Source organism: Artemia franciscana, chromosome 10, assembly GCF_032884065.1.
Source record: "Artemia franciscana chromosome 10, ASM3288406v1, whole genome shotgun sequence".
NCBI lineage: Eukaryota > Metazoa > Arthropoda > Branchiopoda > Anostraca > Artemiidae > Artemia > Artemia franciscana.
In genome coordinates, this window is record NC_088872.1 from 8,818,042 (window position 1) to 8,841,720 (window position 23,679).

At 34.7% G+C, this 23,679-nt stretch overlaps 1 protein-coding gene across 1 annotated transcript in view; it reads left to right on the plus strand.

Moving 5' to 3' along the window:
- The window catches only part of LOC136031744 (glutamate decarboxylase-like), a 119,064-nt gene that overhangs the window by 26,146 nt on the left and 69,239 nt on the right, over positions 1–23,679 (plus strand). Inside the window, exon 2 of the mRNA XM_065711466.1 lies at positions 9,641–9,877. Coding sequence (XP_065567538.1) covers positions 9,641–9,877 — 237 coding nt within the window. The remainder of the gene's footprint in view (positions 1–9,640; positions 9,878–23,679) is intronic.

The following is a 23,679-nucleotide window of genomic DNA, read 5'->3' on the forward strand; positions in this document are numbered from 1 at the left end:
AGTGTTTTTAGTAATTTCAACTATTTATTCTACAGCCTTTGTGATTCAGGGGTCAATCTTAAAGAATTGGGATAAAATTAAAGCTTTAGTTTAAAGAGCGAGCTATTAACGAAGGGGCAAACCCCCTCATATACATAATAAAAATATACGAATATAGAAGTTCGTTACGTACGTTAATTTGTAAGTTATGTATATTTTTTACTAATAAAAACGTTCGTTAAAAATTAAAAATTCTAGTTGCCTTTTTAAGTAATCGAAAAATTGGAGGGCAACTAGGCCTCCTCTTCCACCCTTTTTCTCAAAATCGTCTGATCAAAACTAAGAGAAAGCGATTCAGTAAAAAAAAAATTAATACACAAATTTCGTTCTAATTGCGGAGAGCTAAAATCAAATATGCATTAATTCAAAAACGTTCAGAAATGAAATAAAAAAACAAGTTTTTTTTAACTGAAAGTAAGTAGCGACATTAAAATTTAAAACGAACAGAAATTACTCCGTGTATGAAAGGGGCTGTTACATCCTCAACGTCCCGCTCTTTACGCTAAAGTTATTTACTGCTTTATAAACGTAGAATTGAGAGAAAGAATCAAATTTTAGCGTAAAGAGCAGGACGTTGAGGAAGGAACAGCCCCTTTCATACACAGAGTAATTTCTGTTCTTTTTAAGTTTTAATGTCGCTCCTTACTTTCAGTTAAAAAAACTTGTTTTTATTTTATTTAATCGAACATCAGAGACGTACAACTGCTCCCGCGAACCCAAATTTAAATAAAAGAATCTGAAAGACAGATGACTGGTAGGAGTATTAAGATTAATAGCCTCTAAAATATTTTTCAAATTAATATCCTAGCTAAAAACATAATTCATTTTTTTCCGAGAGGAAGTAAGCTCCATTTACGGCAAACATGGTAATCGTTTTCATAAATACAAATTATGAATAGAGTAGTACCATCAAGGCTTGACAAGGCCCTTGACGTTTGCTATCTTGAGTTTTAGTTGCTCAGCAATTTTATTTTAGGTATATTTTTCGTCTTGCTTTTCTTAGCAATTACAAAAGACATTCAATTCATTTCTTTTAAATTACATCCACAGCCATGCTTTGCGTTTCTCGTTCTTTAAACTATAATATTTTCTCAGAGTTTAATTAAACTTCTTTGCTACATCATTTCTGAATTTAATTAAACTTTATATGGCAACAATGATAGGGGGACTCCTCTATGTTATTAGAATTCCAGAAGTTTCTTTATTGGATTTAATCTATCGGAATATATGAGCGTATTCATGTTGAAGATCTCGAAGGGGTGAAGGGAGGAAATGATGATACCTTGTTGTAGATTTGGGCTGAGCTGCTTGGGTTGGAGCGTTGGAGCCCCATGTCGATCTAGAATGAGATCATAAATAACATAACGTTGTTAGGGATGACATTAAAAGTAATAAAAGCAGAAGCCTTAGACTAGATGGGCCGCAGAAAGAATAGTCTCTACTCTGTCGCTCCTAAGTGGCTTAACGATGCAACAAGTTTGAAATTATTTGGAGCAGTACTAGTAGCAGTAGTAGTAAAAAGCTTAGGAGTAGTAGCAGTAGTAGTATTAGTATAGTAGCAGTAGTAGGAGTGGCAGTAATAGTAGTAGTAGTAGAAGTAGTAGTGGTAGTAGTAGTAGTAGTAGTAGTAGTAGTAGTAGTAGTAGTAGTAGTAGTAGTGGTAGTAGTAGTAGTAGTAGTAGTAGTAGTAGTAGTAGTAGTAGTAGTAGTAGTAGTAGTAGTAGTAGTAATACTAGTAGTAGTAGTAGTGATAGTAGTAGTAGTGTTAGTAGTAGTAGTAATAGTAGTAGTAGTAGCAGTAGTAGTAGTAATAATAATAGAAGTTTTAGCAGTAGTAGTAGTGGTAGTAGCATTAGCAGTAGTAGTAGTATTAGTAGTAATAGTAGTTTCAGTAGTAGTAGTAGTAGTAGTAGTAGTAGTAGTAATACTAGTAGTAGTAGTAGTGGTAGTAGTAGTACTAGTAGTAGTAGCAGTAGTAGCAATAGAAGTAGTAATAGCATTAGTAGATTTAGCAGTAGTAGCAGCAGCAGCAGCGACCGTCATAGTAGTTGCAGTATTTGTGTATGGAATCAGATCTTATTATAGTAAATAGTTTGCAGCGAAATCTTTTAGTAGGAGATTTACAAAAGAAAGTTTTCACTGAAATCCGTCCTTTGGTACCCATGCTAGTGTTCTATGGGATCTAAACTGGGGCAGTAGTTTGTTAATTTGGGTACCCAGTTTTTGAGAGTAAGAATTCCGTCAGTACCCATCACATATACTCTCTTACTACCAGTTTTACTTCCCTGTCTTGGCTCCATTTTACATTACTTTTTTATCCTTAAGGACTAAAAAGAGGAAGGGTTGACCATGTTCTCAAGATGTTTGCATGATATAATTTTTTTAATAATTCAAGAGATTTTAGGAAAAAAAAATTTAGTGACCAGTTCATATATCCTTTTATATGCTTAAAATGTTTTTGGATTTTCCAAAAGACTATTTTTTTTCCAAAAGGGGGCCATATTTTGTTTGAATGCGACAGATTTCTTCTGAGATGGGACAGTCCCAGTCCGTCTGACTTATAGACACCCTCCCTTTCGTTATGGAATGTAGATGTGGTCTGAGAGAAAAAGCAGTTGAAAGATAGATAGCAAATGCTAAATGGATATGCTTTGAAAGATAATATTCATATTTCGGAAATAAAGCGAAAATTTAATTTCCTTCAATCAAAACCCTTTTATATCACGAATTGATGAAAATGATACAAAATGCAATTATACATTTCCCCCAGGCGTGTTGGACGTCCCTATTGTGGTGGGAAAATCAATTATTTGAATTCCTTACGATTCACAGCCTTATCTTGGTCGAAGGAGAATGTTTATAGAAGACTGAAAGGGGTTTAATACTTCGAAGGCGGGAAATACATTGGTCTATTCATATAAATGCATACAACCAGGATTGCCACTATTGAAAATTATTTTATTAGGTTTCGGTGAAAAAACTACTAAATTGAATAATTGCTAGGCTACTAGAAGTTCTATTAGCGCGCTTGTTCATTCGGTTTCTCTTAGTGGATGTATTTCCTCATAAAATATACATTTCAGGCATCTATTAGGGAGCGTTTCTTGGGGGGCAGAGACTTTTCAGTGGGTAAAACAGGAAAACAGAACACTAAAGTGGATGATCTACCTTTTTATGATTATATTGTATGGATAGTCATAAAATAGGTCCTTGACTTCTCCAGCCTGCCAGCCCCCTCCCACAAGATTTTTTTTTTTGCGAAAGATGTACTCATTGCACTTTGTGTACAGATTGTAAATCTGCATTATTTTAGGATTAAAGTGATTCCGTGATCCATACTGAAGGTTCAAAACAGGGAAGAGGGACTGCATATTTGTACCAAGTGCACATAACTGCTTTCTAGTTTGTTTTCTCATTTGATTTATTAAACGAATTAAATTTAAACGAAAAAAAATTCGTTTCTGTGACCAAATTACATAAAAAAAAACTAGTTTTTTTAACTGAAAGTAAGGAGCGACATTAAAACTTAAAACGAACAGAAATTACTCCGTATATGAAATGGGTTGTCCCCTCCGCAATCCCTCGCTCTTTACGCTAAAGCTTTTAATTGTATTAAAAAGCAGAATTGTGGCAAAGAGTCAAACTTTAGCGTAAAGAGCGAGTGATTGCGGAGGGGACAACCCATTTCATATACGGAGTAATTTCTGTTCGTTTTAAGTTTTAATGTCGCTCCTTACTTTCAGTTAAAAAAACTAGTTTTTTTTTATGTAATTTCTGAACGTTTTTGAATTAATGCATGTTTGATTTTGGCTCTCCACACATAAATTATTAAAATGAAATTTGCATATTAATTCCTTTTTTGGCTAAATGGCTTTCTCTTAGTTTTGATCGGACGATTTTGAGAAATAAGGGATGGGAAAGGAGGCCTAGTTGCCATGCAATTTTTCGGTTACATAAAAAGGCAACTATAAATTTTTATTTTTAACGAATTTTTCTATTAGTAAAAAATATACGTAACTTAAGAATTATCTTACGTAACAAACTTTTATATTCTTTAATTTTTATTATGTATATGAGAGGGTTTGTACCCTCGTTAATACCTCGTTCTTTACACTAAATCCCAAGTTTTGTCCCAATTCTTTAAGAATGACCCCTGAATCAGAAAGGCCGTAGAATGAATAGTTGAAATTACTAAAAATACTATAGCATAAAGAGCGAGGTATTTATCTCCTCCTAAATACCTCGCTCTTTATGCTAAAGTATTTTTAGAACCCCTCACATGCGTACTGTACACTTCCCAATAACCATTATTATATGTAAACACTGGTCGAAGTTTGTAAGTTGCAGCCCCACCCCCAGGGACTTTGGGGGAGTAAGTCATTCCCAAAGACAGAGTTATTATGGTTTTTGACTATGCGGAACAAAATGGCTATCTCAAAATTTTGATCTGTTGACTTTGGAGAAAAAATGAGTGTGGGAGGGGGCCTAGGTGCCCTCCAATTTTTTTGGTCACTTAAAAAGGGCACTAGAACTTTTCATTTCCGTTAGAATGAGCCCTCTTGCGACATTCTAGGACCACTTGGTCGATACGATGACCCCTGGGGAAAAAAAAAAAAAAAAACAAACAAATAAACACGCACCCGTGATTTGTCTTCTGGCAAAAAATTCAAAATTCCACATTTTTGTAGATAGGAGCTTGAAACTTCTACAGTAGGGTTCTCTGATACGCTGAATCTGATGGTGTCATTTTCGTTAAGATCCTACAACTTTTAGGGAGCGTTTCCCCCTATTTTCCTAAATAAGGCAAATTTTCTCAGGCTCATAACTTTTGATGGGTAAGACTAAACTTAATGAAACTTATATATTTAAAATCAGCATTAAAATGCGATTCTTTTGATGTAGCTATTGATATCAAAATTCAATTTTTTACAGTTTTGGTTACTATTGAGCCGGATCGCTCCTTACTACAGTTCGTTACCACGAACTGTTTGATCACTGTGACGATCGAATAAATCAGACGGAGATCTTAGGTCACATGTCTTGTAAAAATCGGTATAACGTTAGCTTGGATCACTAGTGTTTTATTCAGAAAAAGAACAATGATTGGTAGTCAGGAAAAAGAGAATAAAATTGTTTTTAAGCAGCGACAGCGCAATTTGAAACCATTCTTATCTATATTAAATAAAAAAAGAAGTTTTTTTTTACAGGAAGTAAGGAGCGACATTAAAACTTAAAACGATCAGATATTACTTCGTATATGAAAGGGCTGCTTCCTCATCAACACCCTGCTCTTTACGCAAAAGTTTGACTCTTTCTCTTAATTCTACTTTTTGAAACAGTAAAAAACTTTAGCGTAAAGATTGGGGCGTTGATGAGGAAACAGCCTTTTCATATACGAAGTAATTTCTGTTCGTTTTAAGTTTTAATGTCGCTCCTTACTTCCCGTTAAAAAAAAAACTTGTTTTTTTTTTATTTAATTTCTGAACGTTTTTGAATCAATGCATGTTTTGATTTTGGCTCTCCGCAGGTGAATAATTAAAACAAAATTTGCATATTTATTTTTTGGCTAATTGGCTTTCTTGTAGTTTTGATCGAGTGATTTTGAGAAAAAAAAGAGTGGGAGAGGAGGCCTAGTTGCCCTCCGATTTGTTAGTTACTTAAAAAGGCAACTAGAACTTTTAGTTTTTTACAGATGTTTATTAGTGAAAGATAAACGTAACTTACAAATTAGCTTAGGTAACGAACTTCTGCATTCTCATGTTTTTATTACGTATATGAAGGGATTCACCCCCTCGTCAGTATCTCGCTCTTTACATTAAAGCTTAAATCTTGTCCCAATTTCTTAAGAATGGCCCTAAATCACAAAAGCCGTAGAACAAATAGTTGAAATTATTAAAAATGCTTTAGCGTAAAGAACGAGGTATTAGGAGGAGGTGAGCCCATCATAGACGTAATAATTGCTGTTTGTTTTAAGTTTTAATGCTTCTCCTTACTTTCAGTTGAAAATTTTTTTCATATTTATTTTTTCTTTTTTTTAAATAATACTAGAAAATCCTGCTCTCCCTTCATGAAACTTTTCTTCCCCCATGACAAATTTCTCCAAGGAAAGTTCCCCGAACATACCCCCTCTTCTCAACAACAACCCCCCCCCCTCAGCCTAAAAATCCCCTGAAAATGTCTGTATTCTTTCAAATGACCATTACTATATGTAGGCTAAGCACTGGTCAAAGTTTGTAACTTGTGGCCCCTCCCATGGGGACTGTGGGAGAGTAAGTCGTCCCCAAAAACATAGTTTTAAGGTTTTTTGACTACGCTGAATAAAATGGCTATCTCAGAATTTTGATCCGGTGACTTTGGGAAAATAATTAGCGTGGGAGGGGGCCTAGGTGCCCTCCAATATTTTTGGTCACTTAAAAAGGGCACTAAAACTTTTCATTTCCGTCAGAATGAGCCCTCTCGCAAGACTGTCAGACCACTGGGTCGATACGATCACCCTGGAAAAAAAAACAACAAACAAATAAACACGCATCCGTGATCTGCCTTCTGGCAAAAAATACAAAATTTCACATTTTTGTAGATAGTAGCTTGAAACTTCTACAGTAGGGTTCTTTGATACGCTGAATCTGATGGTGTAATTTTCGTTAAGATTCTATGACTTTTATGGGTTGTTTCCCCCTATTTTTTAAAATAAGGCAAATTTTCTCAGGCTCGTAACTTTTGATGGGTATTTAGCTCATTATATATTTAAACCTATATATTTGAAATCAGCATTAAAATGCGATTCTTTTGATGTAGCTATTGGTATCAAAATTCAATTTTTTAGAGTTTTGGTTTCTACTGAGCCGGGTCGCTCCTTACTACACTTCGTTACCACGAACTGTTTTATATCAATAATAATCAATAGTGAAGAAACAAAATCAACGTGTTCTTCGCGTAAAACACTTTTGCTGGCTATACTGTGCTAGTACACAGTGTAGGATTTTTAAGTTGTTTCCAGAATTTCATAGTGTTTCCTTTTGAGTAGGCCTAACTATACCTTAATACCAAAGTCAATAACCGACTGTATTATGCTTGCAGATGGATAAAGAGTTTGGCTAAAAGGGAGGGGAATGTTTTTACTTTCTAAATAAGTATTTCTAGCTTCTTAGTTTTGGTAAGTTAAACCACTTTTGCTTTATACCCGGAGAACTAAGATAATACTTTCAATGAAGGTTTTCCCATGACAGAAGGGGGGAGTTGGGGAAATATCTCAAAATTTTGTGTGTGGAGAGGGATGGGGTATAATAAAATGGTTTGATCCTCGTAAATAACTATATGATACAATTTTTTTTTGATGCTGCAGTTTGTAAATAGCAAACATTTAACAATCATAACAAAACATAGCGTTTGTTGTAAATTAAATCAATTTTTTTAAGGTTTTGAGGAAGGTGTTGAGGAGGCCCCTCCCGTAATTTTGGTCTACTAAATTCTTAACGTTGCTCATCACTTTCAGTTGAAAAAACTTGTTCAATTCATTTAATCTTACAGTAAGTTGGATGCCGAGCTAAGAAACGAGGTTCGCCTGCGGTTAGGCCCATGTTAGAGGTTTGCCTAAAGGTTTGGTTGCGGTTAGACTCCTTAGTTTCAGTTTAAAAAGACTCTTTTATTTAAATTTAATTTCCGGGAAGTTCATAATTTTTAAATCCTGTAAAATTCACTCCCCGGAAACTTCTATCCTCATCGAAAATACTCCCTATTAAAAGTACCTCTAGCAGAAAGTTTACCCCCACCCACACAATTTTATGCATACCTTCCAATAACAGATATAATATGTAAACAATGGGCAAACTTTATAACTTAAAGACCTTTCTCAAGGGGCTATGGTAGGGGGGTAATGTTATCTCCAAAGACATAGTTATTGGGCCTTTCAGGTATGTTGAACAAAATGGCTATCTCAAAATTTGATCGGACCACTGGCTCGAAAGGATCACCCCTGGAGAAAAAACAACAAATAAACATGCATCCCTGATCTTTCTTTTGGTAGAAAATGTAAGTTCCACATGTTAGGGGGTGTTTCCGCCCTTTTTCGAAAATCATACAAATTTTCTCAGGATCTTAGCCTTTGATGGGTAGCACTAGACTGAACGAAATTGATATATTTGGAATCAGCATAATAAACTGACTCGTTTGATATATCTCTTGGTATCAAAGCTCTTTTTTTAGTTTCGGTTACTATTAAGCGATAGCAACGGATCGCTCCTTACCCACAGTTCCTTATCACGAACTGTTTGATTAGTACAAACGTAACAAATGAATTATACACAATAACAGTATAACACACATCAAACATGATAAAATCAGGACAGAAATGCGTTTAAGTTCCTTCTCCTTTCTGGTGTTGTTTTCTTTGTCTCCAAAGCTTGGAATTGAAACAGATTGATGTCCTTCATTGTCCTATGGACAGATGTGCTAACTGCACTTGGTAAACAAATTAAGTCAATAAATCCTTCGGTTTTTATTGCGCTATTATCCTGAACAATAATTAGGCTTATAAGTGTTTTTCTAGTTCATTAGGCCCACTTGTCAAATAGCCGTATTCAGTTATTGACAAATTAGAGACTAGAATAGGGGAAATACAGAACACTATCTATAAAATTGGGCGTTTGTGGTGAAAAAGCTTTTGATCTAAACTATTGAGCTGTGGTTCTCTGTTGTATGGACGTGAGACTTTATTGAAAGAAGATTTAGTTTCTAGAGCTCTTTGCTCAGTTTCCTCTACTGAAAAGGAAAACTTAATTGCTGAATTTGTTACTGAATTTACTTAATTTAGTACCTTTACTAAATTTATTATCTGATGATGTTCCCAACCGGATATGCAGTAAATATCGACTTACCAATCATAATGCGCCAAATTCCTTTTATTCCGTGACTTCAAGTTTTGTTATGTGACTCCAAGTTCATTGGAAAATGGCTTTTTTGTATTTTTATCGAAAAATTGAAAAAACAACGGAATTGCAAGGTTCAAAAGATGTATTTTGCTCCTCTCCCCTGCAATGATATATGAGTAATGCATTTTTCCCCTCACCCCTATATTTTCCATGATTTGACACCACTGAAAACAGGTAAACGACCGCCAGTCTTTTAATAATCAAAGATGGCAATAAAGAAGCAGACATAAAGTGGCAAGGATTGTGAAAATGAAAAAATCAGACTGTTTGACTTGGTTAAGTGTAAACGTATATGTATAATTATTCAGAAACTAGGAAAAAATAAAATTCAATTTTTAGTAAAAAAAAATACGTCTGTATAAGGCTATGCACTTTTATGTATCAGGGGGAGCCCCCCCCCCCCCCAAAAAAAAATGAAAAATCAGCAAAAAAAGGTTAAAACCAAAGTTTATAGTCTAATATAAATTAAAACATCAATTGCAGTTCCTCACCGGGCTTTCTAGCAAAAATATTTTTTTAAAGTTAGCTAGCAAACCCAGCAAAGAATTATTCAGGTGCCTTTGCCTGCACTAGTTCTAGTTCATTCATTTACGATAAAAAAAGAGAATATATGGACATTGTAAAATAAATTTGTAATTAAGAAATAAACAATAATACAGTTTTATGGCTTTTAGATTTGTTACCCTGGTCAAAAAATGGTGCAGAAGAAACAAAGATGTTTTTGGATCAAGTAATGAATATTCTTTACGAATTTATGCACAAGTCAAATGATAGGTCGTCCAAAATCCTTGATTTTCACCACCCTGATCAACTTATGGAGGTATTGGATCTTAGTATTCCTGACCAGCCTCAGAATTTGGATCAAATTTTGGTTGATTGTAAAGATACCCTCAAATATCAGGTCAAAACAGGTAGGCCCATATCATAATTTTTTCGATTTTTTTAAATCTTCGGAAGGACAAGACCTATTCAATTCTAATTTAAGTAAGTCTAAAGTCCCTAAAAACAAATATTACGAATTCTACAGAGTTATTCCAATCTCACTTGGGGAGGGGGTGTGTTAGCCTCGTAAACAGTATTTTGGGATTATCTTGTGTTCCTTAGCCCTCCCCTCGCTCAAAAGGCCTGTGCCCTTAATCTCGGATCCTTTATTGTAATAACAAATTGAATACTTTCTATCTTAATTATCATTCTTGTGTTCTGCTATTCTTTTACGTTAAATTTTTGCATTATACATTTGTTTTATCATTCTTATCAATTAGAATTGATTTGTGACAAACTTTCTTTTGATACTTCTCATTGATGACAAAAATCGTTTAGATTCTTATTTTTCCCTTTTTGGAAATTCCCCCAATATCTCAGTTTCTAGGAATCCATAAACATTTTCTTAGTCACAGCTTGAAGTGACAGATATGGAACTAATATGTAAACAAATGGCCCCTTAGCCGTCCCTTATTTCAACACCATCTGCTTGCTTAATTTTGAGATTCATGTCAGTACCAGATGGGGTTGTTGGCTGTGAAATGAATAATGCCTTTGTTGATGTTCCGTTGTTGGAATGAAGTGGAGGTGAAGAAGAAGACGAAAAATAAGAATAAGAAAAATTTCATTCAAAAGTGTTTTCGCCATAGTTTGGCTTTACGAAATCAAAGATATTTGATATGAACAATGCGTATTAACAACATAGTAAGCTAAGAGGCTTGGTTGGGTGTGACGTATTTTGCGAAAATACAGTATTTTGATATGTTATTTCTTAAAATCGAAAAAGGGATCACTAGTGATTTCTCAGAGATCACCAATCGGTAAAGCATATATCATAAATACGAAGAAACCAAAAATGGGGGAAGTCATTTATTTTTACATAGCTATCCCCTCTTTACTTTACTTCTGATTTTTAAGGTTGCAAGTTTTGTATTTCACCCTGGGATTACCATCGTGTTTTCATATAAAATGTTAGATGGTAGTGGAGTTCCTTGACTTTGCACAACTTCTGTGCTCTGGTTATTTGTCTTTTGAGTGCTCTTCTTTCAAAAAAACAAATTGTTTCTTAATTTTTACCACCCTGAGATTTTGAAAAATATATTTTTAGAGGTATTTTCATTGAAAATGGTATTTTACATACTCATTGAAAAAACCGAGAAACAAACAGCTTTTTTTCATAGAATTCCATCCCTCCATAGAATTCGAAAAATTCATTCCACCCTCTCTCCTCCTCCTAAATTCTCATGAATTAATGCCACTGCACGTAGGTAAACAACCACCAAAAATTTAAAATTCAATTATGGCAGTGGAGAAACAGGTTTATAGCATCAAGACAATGAAAATGAGAACTGCTTGTTTTAATTGGGCAAGAAAAAACTTACACAGAAGAGTATATCAGAAAAAAGAAACGTTTAGAAAAGATTACCAAAAAATATGAGAAGATCAAATGACAATTTGACTGACGATATCTTCGAGCTGGACTTATTAGGGATTATAGAAACTCATATCTGAGGGGTAGGAAACATGAAACTAGGGGATATAGAATTTATTTGCTCAGGCAGGAAGGATGGGGTGCATAGGCAGGGAGTAAATATATAAAAACACAGAATATAAACACAAAAATGTACACAAAACACACAAAATATAAAAACACTTTCATTACCTTAATGGGACACAACTATCATAAATAGGTGGAAAAATAGACATTAGGTTATCATGTCTTCTTGTAAGGGAGTCTTCTTTAGAAAACACAGGGGTCAAATGGATAACACTAACCTCCTCTACAAACTTTTGAAGATTCTCTTCTTTCATTAACCTTATTTTTATTTTATTTTTATTTGGTCTGTGCAACTGAAGCTTCATAACGCTCACCAATGGAAGATGGTCAGAACCAGGAAAAGCCACAATATCAGTATTATAAAACTTCAAATTGGCAGAACAAACGAAAATATTATCAATTAGGGTTGCACTCTGTCCAGTAATCCTCGTGGTCTCACTCTCAAGCGGGTATAAATCATTCGACATCATAAAATTTAAAAAATCAACTTTATGATTAGACAAATCAAGCATGTTAAAATTAAAATCACCCATAACAATATGACTAGCTCCAGACGGTACCTTCTAAATCAGCTGACTCATACCTCCAACAAGATCATCCAGGTGAGCAATGGGTCAATTGAAATTCTTTCAACCTTACCTTCAGTCCATATGCTAAGATCACCCTTTTCATTATATTTCAAACCTTCCCTTACAAGGAATCTAACACCACCACGACCCATCACCACTCGGTTCTTAATACGAAGATCATAACTTGGAAATGAATACAGTGAGAGAGACTGGTTTGAACTGAAAAATATTTTCACATGTTCCTATAATATCAAAAGAAGACGAACATTTTTCAATTAATTCTAAAATATCCAGGTAGCTTGTAGTCACGTGGACATTCCAAAAACATAGTCGTAGACTCTTTTCATTTGTATCATGAATGTACGGCAACCGAATATAATCGCTCTCTTAAAGGTTTTAGCTCAATAGTCGGTATATCATCATAGCCGGCAATACTTCTTGATAAATAATACTGAAGACTAAATCGGTCCTGATCAGACATTTTCCACATAAATGAACAAGAAATAGCACTTGCAAAAAAATGAAAAAAAAAATATAAAAAAAGTTTTATAGAGGGTCATCAATTGACCAGATACGCCTGATAGGAGCAGTCTCAGTTTCGCGCACAAAAATACGGCCTTGATCAGACCTCATACTGCAATTTCTAAATTTATCTCTTGAAGCGCTCAGAAGATTGCACTTACGTTTCGTAAAGTTCTCAGCAAGAAATAAGTCTGAGCCACGTAGCTGCTTCTTCGCTTTAAACACATGGAGAACTATTTCTTTTGATCAAAACTGGACGAGAACAGGGGAAGCTTTATCTGGTCTTTGAGCATTATTTGATGCAACTTTAAATCGCTGAACACTAACTATCTCTTAATCCTTAATATAAGTTAGACCCATTTTTACAAACAATACGCGCTTCATTGTGTCCCCCACTAATATATGTTCTTTTGATCAAAACTGGACGGGAACAGGGGAAGCTTTATCTGGTCTTTGAGCATTATTTGATGCAACTTTAAATCGCTGAACACTAACTATCTCTTAATCCTTAATATAAGTTAGACCCATTTTTACAAACAATACGCGCTTCATTGTGTCCCCCACACTCTGCGAAGGGATCTGCTTCACACCATTAAACAACAGGGAATTATCTTTCCCTTCTTGCTCTATGTCGTCTAGCTTGATGCTCAAGCTGATTTACGTGGTTTTACAAAAAGTCAATCATATGCATGCATGTTTTTAGATGTTTTTCAATCAGTTCGAATTTAGGATAAAACTCAACACATACTGCATCATAGATTTCTGAAACCATTGTTTAACTGGAAACTTATCATGAAAATTAGCTGCAGTCTGCAAAGTCAATTTTTTCAGCTTTTCGTTAATTATTATCTTGATTTCATTAGCTCGATTTTGTTTTGTAGCCACAAGTTCATTCTCAATAGCCATTACTATTCTACGGCGATCAGCAGTGGAATCTGAGAGTTGGCTACCCGTTACCCAATTTGGCCTTTTCTTAGAACCTGTCGGTAGACATCTGGGTGATTTCTTAGCTCCGCAAATGCATGATTAACACCCTTAGTTTTCTTTGCTGATGCTTTCTTCTCACTGCCATCAAAACTAAGTAGACTCGTGACTGATTAAATAGAAAAAAACTAGTTTTTTTAACTGAAAGTAAGGAGCGACATTAAGACTTAAAACGAACAGAAATTACTCTGTGTATGAAAGGGGCTGTTCCCTTCTCAACGCCTCGCTCTTTACGCTAAAGTTTGACTCTTTCTCTCAATTCTCCTTTTTAAACAGTAAAAAACTTTAGCGTAAAGAGCGGAGCGTTGAGAAGGGAGCAATGTTTCCCCCTATTTTCCAAAATAAGGCAAATTTTCTCAGGCTCGTAACTTTTGATGACAAAGACTAAATTTGATGAAACTTATATATTTAAAATCAGCATAAAAATCCAATTCTTTTGATGTATCTTTTAGTATCAAAATTCCGTTTTTTAGAGTTTCGTTTACTATTGAGCCGGGTCGCTCCTTACTACAGATCGTTACCACGAACTGTTTGATAGGACCTTATGGTTGCATTTTTTGCCTTAGCAAAAAACAACAAATTTGCTTTCTCCGGTAGTTGTCTTCATTGTGTTGCGAGAGCAACACTTCGGTTTTGTCCCGTTTTTTTTCCTATGCCACCGATGTCGGCTTATTCCTGGAAACTGGTAAGGGTCTAACCTGTGCGGTTTTTACGGAAAGTGTGGACCTCAGGCAAGAATGATGAATATGGCATTACATTTTGGAAAGATCCGCAGAACTCTTGCCTGGGGCCAAAAAGGATGGTTTTTGCTTGTCCACGAGCCAGAGCCTATAGTGTGTGAAGTGAAGTGGAGTTATGTAGCCTATGTCAGAGAGGAGTATCTGAAGTTGTGCAGCCAAGCTTTCGTTTCATCAAACCATGTTTCTGCTTTCGAGTGGAAAGCTCCGTTCTAGCAGGCAAGCAGGCAGGCACCACTTTCAAACTGAAGATGGACTAAAATCTAAAAGTGTTAAATATATGCGGCAGTTACCCGGCCCCACAGCCAATATATCTTCTTTGAGTGATGAATAGAAAAATTTACAGAAGCAAAAAAGCGGCGTTTTCCCACGGGTCCGAAAGTGCTGCCGTGATTTCGGCTGGGTTTATCATTTGTTTTTTCGGACTTGGGATTGAGGTGGAGAAATGTTATCAGATGTACCTCTTAAACTTTAAAAGTTCCGTCAAGGAACTTTTAAAGGAACTTTTGCTAAAGAAATTGGAGCTCATCCTTTGCTCTTTTCTAAGTGGTGACGTTAGAAAGTTGGCATACGGCAAAAGAAATCAACTTTTGAACTAAGACAGATAGAATTTTTTTTCGACGGCAATCGATAGCTCTTGATGAGCTGATCAAAGTATATGTCATTCATTTTTTGGTACAAAAATTCCTTCATGAGATATACTAGTTTGAAAGTTTCAAGGGGTTAATAAATTCAGTAGTAGGGTATACACTGAAACCAAAAATAAGTCGATACCAATTGTGAGACATGTAGGGGACTTGTAAGGAAAGGTCGGCTGTTAGCTCATAATCATCTTCGGCAGTGAGGGGTTTGCAAATTTTGCTATTTGGTGTACCAATTATTTGTTTCCAGTGTATTTGATGGTAAGACCGAGTTGGTTCCAGTGGTAAGACATGTAGGGGACTTATAAGCAATAATCTTCTGTTAGGCTACAATCATCTTTAGTGAAGAGGGGTTTGTAGCTTTTGCTAGTTGGTGTAGCCTACCCATACTCACTGTAACCTAGAATTAAGTGTTTACGCAACGGGTACAAACGATAACGTAAAACAACGAGGCAGTTGTCATCTATGGTATTTTGATCCTGAAAAGTTACGGATAGCTTTATAATATCAACTAGATTATATAAGATATTGTTCCGAGTCTTGATCCGTCACGATGTCTACGATTGGAAAGGATAAAGTTCACCTGGCTGCAAAGTCAATTTAGTCTCTTCTTTCGATATTCTTTTGTTATTGTTGTTTTTTCAACGCTGAGGAATAGCCTTTGATCATGTGATTACTGATTGCGTTCTTCTTTGAATATAACGTTTGAAAAGTTTCGGTAGGCTGACAACTTCAGCCTTTAACCGATAGCAAAGAAACAAAACCAAAGTGTTCCTCTCGCAACACTTTATTCGGCGAACCCAGACAAAGGTTGCCGCAACACTTCACGTTGCTCAGGCAATGTAGGTCTAGTTTCTTTTAGGAATCGAACCGGCCATAGGGGATAGCCCGCAAATTTGCTTACATTCGATTTCAATGATTTCATTTCTGTCCTATTGTCAGATTTAGAGGGTGTATTCATTTCCACTTTTAAAAGTATGAAAACAAGAGAATCTAATCTTGAAATAATAGATTTTAGGACATAAAAGTACCTTAAATATCAGTAATAAGGTTGACCCGAGCAAATGTGGTTAAACAGGAAGCATAGAGCACTTTTCACTTTTGCGATTAATTAAGCTTACATTTTTTATTTGACGATAAGGGTTCAAAGACAGTATATTTGGAAAAACATTAATGTGGAACGTATTATGAAGTGTATTGGACTTCTAATTTTCTAGTTTTCCTTATGTTAAAAACGAGCATGGATTAATTAAAAAAAATGATCTGCTCAAAACAAAGAGCATATTTTACACTTAAAACAAGCAACAGTTTTGAAGCTACTGAATAAATTATGCTTTGTTCCGATTTTTTTTTTTTGGGGGGGGGGTATTAGCTCCCCTCCCGTCAATGACGACACTGCATCTATGATAATAAAACATATAACAGAATTGAATTACATCCTGGGGAATTCTGGAGAAAATAAGAGCTGCACAAAGATGAAAATAAAAATATATTAGGCTCACTCTGTAAGGCATGTTTCCCCTATTCAATTGCTGATAATAACAATTTTCTGCATATATGTGAAAATGTAAACAGTAGGCCTAGCCAGTAAAACTTAATACCAATAATTTCCAAAACACACAAAGACATGCATTTACTATCGGAACATTAGATTCTAAAGCCCTTATGCCATGAATAAAAAGAAAATATGTATATAAACATATTTGCCATAAAATAAAAAAAAAGTCTTCGAGCATAAACAATGACTTAACTTTAAAGCTTAAACTTTAAAATCTTAAAGTTTTGTAAAACTACAAAACACAACAATAATAAATAATTATTTATTTAGTATTATTCACTTCATACAAATGTTAGTTTTGGTACTTGTTAATTATTCAGAGCACAATCAAGAGTTTTGATCTGTTAATCTCATCTGTTTGATCTGTAAATCGGTTTCATACCGGTTAGATACTTGGGTGACAGAATGCGCTGGACTTATTTAATTTGGGAAATATATTTGCACATTAAGGGGGGGGTAAAGTATTTGGACAGTGTGGAGTTAGAAAACAGTTCTTACTTCATAATATGCAGAATAATTGTAACTATCACATGTTGAATGCAGACCCGTTATACTTTAACCCCACCCTCTTAATGTTCCCAAATTATATAAGCCCAATGCATTCTGACACCAGTCACTAGTCTTTGTGGCTATGAAACTTGTTTTCTCAGATCTTACATTCAGATCAAGAACTTGAGTGTGTTCTGAATAATTAACAAGTACCCTTAGTTTTAATTATTTGTTTTTGAAATGTTCAAATCATTTAAGTACATTTCAAAGCAATTTTAATAATTTTGTAATTATTTAAATACGTTTAATTTTCATGCTTCGATCCTTTTACCCTCTTATTTAAAGTCGAGGATAATTTTCTTCAGCAACGTGTAAAGTTTTTAAAGAAACGTATTAAAAGTTGCTAGTATTTATTTCCTGTTATCTCGTAAAAATGCTTTTGTTAGTCAAATTTCTACCAAAAAGTTCTTTTATGACGACGGAAATCCAACTTTGGCTTGAAAAAATAGTGAAAAGTAAACTCCGCGTGTTGTCACTTTAAAAATTTAGATGAATTTATTTTGGAGTTAGCTTATAAGACCTAAGACTTATTGTAATAAGACATATATATATATATATATATATACATATATATATATATATATATATATATATATATATATATATATATATATATATATATATATATATATATATATATATATATATATATATATATATATATTAAATTATTCAGTATTTAACCATAAATTTTTCAACGAAAAGAGTAGATAGGCAATAAAAACCAAAAACGAACAGAAATTAAGTAATATAGTAAGTCAAACTTAAAATTAACAGAAATTACTACGAACACCAAAACAAAGAAAAATTAGCAAGAATACTTAGGCTCCAAGTATTACCATCTCAAGTATTACCACCGAATAATTAAGAAATTACCACCGGAGGCTAGAGTTTCGTTTAAGCTTTACCAAAACCAAGAGAGACCTGCGCAGCGTCAATTATGTTCTTTGGCTCGGACTTGGCCCATTATTTCGTCGAGTCATGACTTTTTATACTGAGCCAAGACTTAACTCAGTTTTGCACCAAAATAGGATTTAGCACGTTTTTATAAAGAATCACTATGAAGCTTGGGCTTGGCTACTTTTTACATGGATACATGGATTCAGGACAGGTGTGCACCTGAAAAGAAAAGTAGCGTTTATATGCAGTCAATGTACGGGTAAGAATATTACCACTGCTACTGCTAACAACCAACCGCAGAACCAAGCCACCCGAGGAAAACACTTTCCCAAAAAAAAACTTTTAGGGAATATGCTGTTGGTTGACAGCTGATTTATTTAAAGAGGATAGTCACCTCTGAGGTTTCGCACTCTCCAGCAAGAAGACTTTGGAGGTTTTCCATATTGGATATCAAAAGGGACTTTTCCTCCAAGCTTTACTTTTGCTTGGTTTGCAGGTATTGATTTCATGTATCATCTCAGAACTAGAGAACCGTAAACTGTTTTTGGCATTCAATTAGTCATAGCAAATGGGTGAAAAGAGAGAGAGGGTCAAGACATACCGACATAATCAAAGGCTAATATCTAAGGGCAGACACAAAGGAGTGTAATTTTGAGGGTCAATTTGGTGGAAAATGGGGATTTTAGGAGGGCAAGTAAAGATGTTATCCTTGATGGAACAATTTTACCCTTCTATATTTATGAAACCAGTCAATAAAAATACAGTTCAGTTAATGGTTCCTCTACGCCTTGCGGAAATGCCTGGGGATATTCATCCGTATCTTTTCGAACGATGGCTCAGAAAACGCTAAGTTTTAATGCAAAGTTTTCAAATAAATACATCAGCGTGGATTACGGTAAGTTCTAAAATAAGATTATTGGGTAATTTGGCTCTTGCTTTAATCCTTATACTGTGAAAGAGGCATGGAAGACAAAACAAGACAGAAATTCAGTCGCAAATAACATTTGATGTTCCATAGTCATGTTTTTAATCATTTAAAAACTATACCAAGAATCCGTCCTGATTTGACGAAATCGTTGCAGAAAGCTAGAGAGTTTTTCAAGCTGGAAAACGGACGGAATCTCCGCATCGATTGCTAAATCCGGACGGATTTTTGCAATGCGTAAAAGAACCATAAGTAAATACGAAAGCGTTTTAGATTGCTAGCTAAAAGTTTATTTCCCTCTGAAAGTTTTGGTGTTATTTTCATGCTTTGCTACGGTTTTAATTTATCAGTGAAAAACAAAACCTTTGCTATTATTCTATAGTTGATATTCAGTTCTACCTGTTTACCAAATTAAATTTTTTATATTTAGTGTTCAGTTTTCTGCTCTGATATGGTTTTAATATATCAATGAAAAACAGAACTTTTGCTATTATTCTGCAGCTGAAATTCAGTTCTATCTGTTTACCGAATTAAATTTTTAAGATTTAGTGTTCAATTTTCTGCTCTGCTATGGTTTTAATATATCAATGAAAAACAAAACTTTTCCTATTATTCTATAGATGAAATTCAGTTGTATCTGTTTACCGAATTAAATTTTTAAGATTGAGTGTTCAGTTTTTTTAGGTTATAAAATGCCAGTAATGGGTTGAAAATCGTGGAAAAAGGGAAAACATTCTTTTTTTTGTAAGAAAGTTTAGTTGCTTCTCTGAGATTAAATAAAAAAAAAATTTTTTTTAATTGAAAGTAAGGAGTGACATTAAACCTTAAAACAAACAGAAGTTTTTCCGTAAATGAAAGAGGCTGTCCGATTCTCCACGCCCCACTCTTTACGCTTAAGCTTTTTATTGTTTTAAAAACTAGAATTGTGATAAGGAGTCAAACTTTAGCGTAAAGAGTGGGGCGTTAAGGATGGAACGGCCTCTTACATATACTTACCTTATCTAATTTCTGAACGTTTTTTAATTAATGCAGGTTTTATTTTGGCTCACGGTACATTAACAATTAAAAGGAAATTTGCATATTAATTTTACTTTATTTGGCTAAATGGCTTTCTCAAAGTTTTGATCAGACAATTTTGAGGAAAGGGGGCTGAGGAGGGGCCTAGTTGCTCTCCAATTTTTTTCGGTTACTTAAAAAGGTCACTAGAACTTCATTTACGAACTTTATGACGTTTTATTTACGAACGTTTTTATTAGTAATAAATATACGTAACTTACAAATTACCTTACGTAACGAACTTCTATGTTCGTATATTGTTACTGCGTATATGAGTAGGGCTCTCTGATACACTGAATCTGATGGTGTGATTTTCATTAAGGTTCTATGACTTTTAGGGGGTTATTTTCCCTTTTATTCAAAATAAAGGCAAATTCTCTTAGGCTCGTAACTGTTTATTGGTTAGACTAAGCTTGTAAAACTTATATAATTAAAATTAACATTAAAATCCGATTCTTTTGATGTATATGTTGGCATTAAAATTCCGGTTCTTAGAGTTTCGGTTACTATTGAGCCAGGTCGCTCCTTATTTACAGTTCGTTACCACGAACTGTTTGAAAAACAATGACTAATGTCAATAATTCTGGCTCACTAAATGGATAGGAATTCAGCACGCATCGATTTAACAATGCTTGGTTACAAAATGCTATATTTGGAACCCAAAAAATGTAAAAAATTCTCTGATGGCTGAGCCCCACAAAAAACTTAGAGAAAAAATGAGAAAAAAAAGAGAAAAAAGCTTAGAGAAAAAAAATATTACATTTTTAGTTGAAGCTCCTCCAAAAATAGAAACTTCGTGCCATGGTACGGCTACTACTATTACTACTAACAGCTCACTGCAGCACCAAGCCACCTGAGGCCAACACAGCTATGCACGCTTATTCTCCATCCCAATCTGTTCAAAACCTCCCTATTTAAACCCTCTACGAGGGTTTCCACTTTCCTTGAATCCTTCCTTGCAAAAACCTCCCAGCCGAACCGGGAACGACCTATTTTTCCTTTAGCTCTACACGATTGGCCGAAAAGGATATATAGTTCCGCTTTGACTCTTAAAATTAGTGCTAGAGATTGCTATTTTCAATTGAATGAGTCCCTTCTGAATTTTTTGTACGAGCACTCCTTTTATATAAGGGGGCTTTGGGGAAAAAGTAACACATTGAAGCCTTATGGTTCTTTACTACAAGTGACGCAAGACAAAGCAAAAAATCGCAAAAAAGAAAGAAACGAGGACAATAACAGCCAGTGAAAAACAGAAGAAGAAACTATGTAAATGTTACGGTTGAGACGTCCGCTCAACCGTCCTCAGTGAAGAATAATAATAAAACAACACAGCTAAAAGTGCAAAGGACAATATAAAAATCAAACCTCAAAATAAAAACATAAACTAAAATAAGCCTTGATTGTCATGATTAGCCAGTGTGGTCTCAGAAGCTGGTAACGCTAGAGCATTGTTTCAAACAGTTCATGGTAACGGTCTGTAGTTAAGGAACGATCCGGCTCAACAGTAACCGAAACTCTAAAAATCGAAATTTAGATACCCATGAATACATCAAAACAATCGGATTATTATGCTGATTTCAAATATATAAATTTCATTAAGTTTAGTTTCAACCATCAAAGGCTACAAGGCTGAGAAAATTTGCCTGATCTTCAAAACAAAGGGAGAAATACCCACTAACTGCCATAAAGTGTCTAAATAAAAATCATACTATCAGATTCAGAGTATCAGAGAACCGTACTGTAAAGGTTTCAAGCTCATATCTCCAAAAATGTGCAAATTTGTATTTTTTTTTGCCAAAAGAAAGATCACGGATGCGTATGTATCTTTTTTGTTTATTTGGTTCCTCAGGGGTGATCGTGCTGAACCATTGGTTCTTGAACATCATAAGAGGGCTCACTCAAAACAGAAATTGAAAGTTCTAGTGCCCTTTTCAAGTGACCAAAAAGACTGTAGGGCAACTAGGCCCTCTGCCCCACCCTTTTTCCCCAAAATCGTCCGATCAAAATTTCGATATATCCATTATATTCACCATCGTTGAAAGACACACTAACTATGCCTTTGAATATAGCATGACCCCCTCATCCACAGCCCCAGGGGAAAGGTTTTTAAGTTAAAAAATTTGCACATTGTTTACGCATAGTATTTGTTATTGGGAAGTATGCATACATTTTTGAGTGGGTCTGGGGACGAAGTTTCGCCCCGCAATTTTCGTTCACCAGATGGGATAAAATTGTCAAGGGAAAGTATACACTAAAGAAATTTGCCGGAATTCCTATACAAAATTATTTTTTATGTCTTGCTTTCTCTTTTCCGTCTCAATTTTACGCATGGAGTTGTTAACGGTAATTGTCCGGTGTAAATTATCCCCGAGATTAAATTTTCTAGAGGATATTTCCGTGGAGAGGGGATTTCTCCTTGGAGTTGGGTGCCAGATTCCCTGGTGTTATTTATAAACGATCAGAAATTAAATATAAAGGAAAAGTTTTTTCAACTCAAAGTAAGGAGCGACATTAAAACTTAAAACGACCAGAAATTATTGCGTATATGAAGGGGGCTGCTCCCTCCTCAAGACTTCGCTCTTTACACCAGTGGTGTCCCAATTCTTTAAGAATCACTCCTTAGATACAATGGTCGTTTAATTAGAACAATAAGAACCTTTTTTTAAAGTACTAAAAAACTTTAACGTAAAGAGTGAGTTGTTGAGAAGGGGGCAACCCCCTTCTTATACAAAATAATTTCTGCTTGATTTAAGTTTTAATGTTGCTCCTTACCTTCAGTTGAAAAAAACTTGTTTTTTTTTTTAAATTTAATTTATCATGGTAAGAATATCAAACAAATGCGCGTCTTTCATCAAGCCTTAAGGACAGTGTATTAAAGACTTTGTTCTTAAAGATGAATGTAGCACATGCAAAATAAACAGTTAATACACACAATGATTTTTGAGCTTATTTTTACTGAATTTATTCATTTGGCACTTCGTTGAATTCAGGTGAAGTGATGTATAATTGGGCATCATGCATTGGAGAGAAAGACAAAAGGATCATTCGGTCCTTTTTTTTGGGGGGGGGGGAGGGTACCTGAAGCTTCAAAAAAGCAGTTTTATGCCAAAATCCTAAGTTTCGGTGAGTCCTCAGACAAAAAAAGAGGGGAGAGGGCAGGTAGTAGAATCTCTCTCCTAATCTCCCTTCATTCTTTAATCGTCTTTGTGAAACGTTTTATAATTTTGTTCGTAACCAACATATATGGTCTATGCTTGCGCAAATTTTTTTTCTTGTAATCACAAAAATATATCTTGAAAATATTTAACATGAATAAACTCCGCTCAAGCATTTTTTAATTTTTATTTTTTATTGATCTTTTTTTGCAATACCATTTGTTTTTTTTTTTATCTTTTTGCTGCACCACTGTTTCGATATCTATACTATCGATATATCGATATCTATACTATTCGATACTATCAAGGCACATAATGGTTGTGGTCTTGAAAAAGTTATGGATTAAAGAGAATTACGGACTTGGTCATTAACATTAATCCCCCTCCCCTTTTTGAAACAAGACATTTTTCCATGCTAAACCCTAGTAAAAAAGTTAACCGGATAATAATATTGTGAGACGCTTAAATGATTATGATGATGACGCTCCTTATCAAAATCACAAGTTTCGTTAAAGGGGGGATTTTACACGGATAAGAGAATTTATTGCAAAGATATACTAATGATGATACGAGTATGC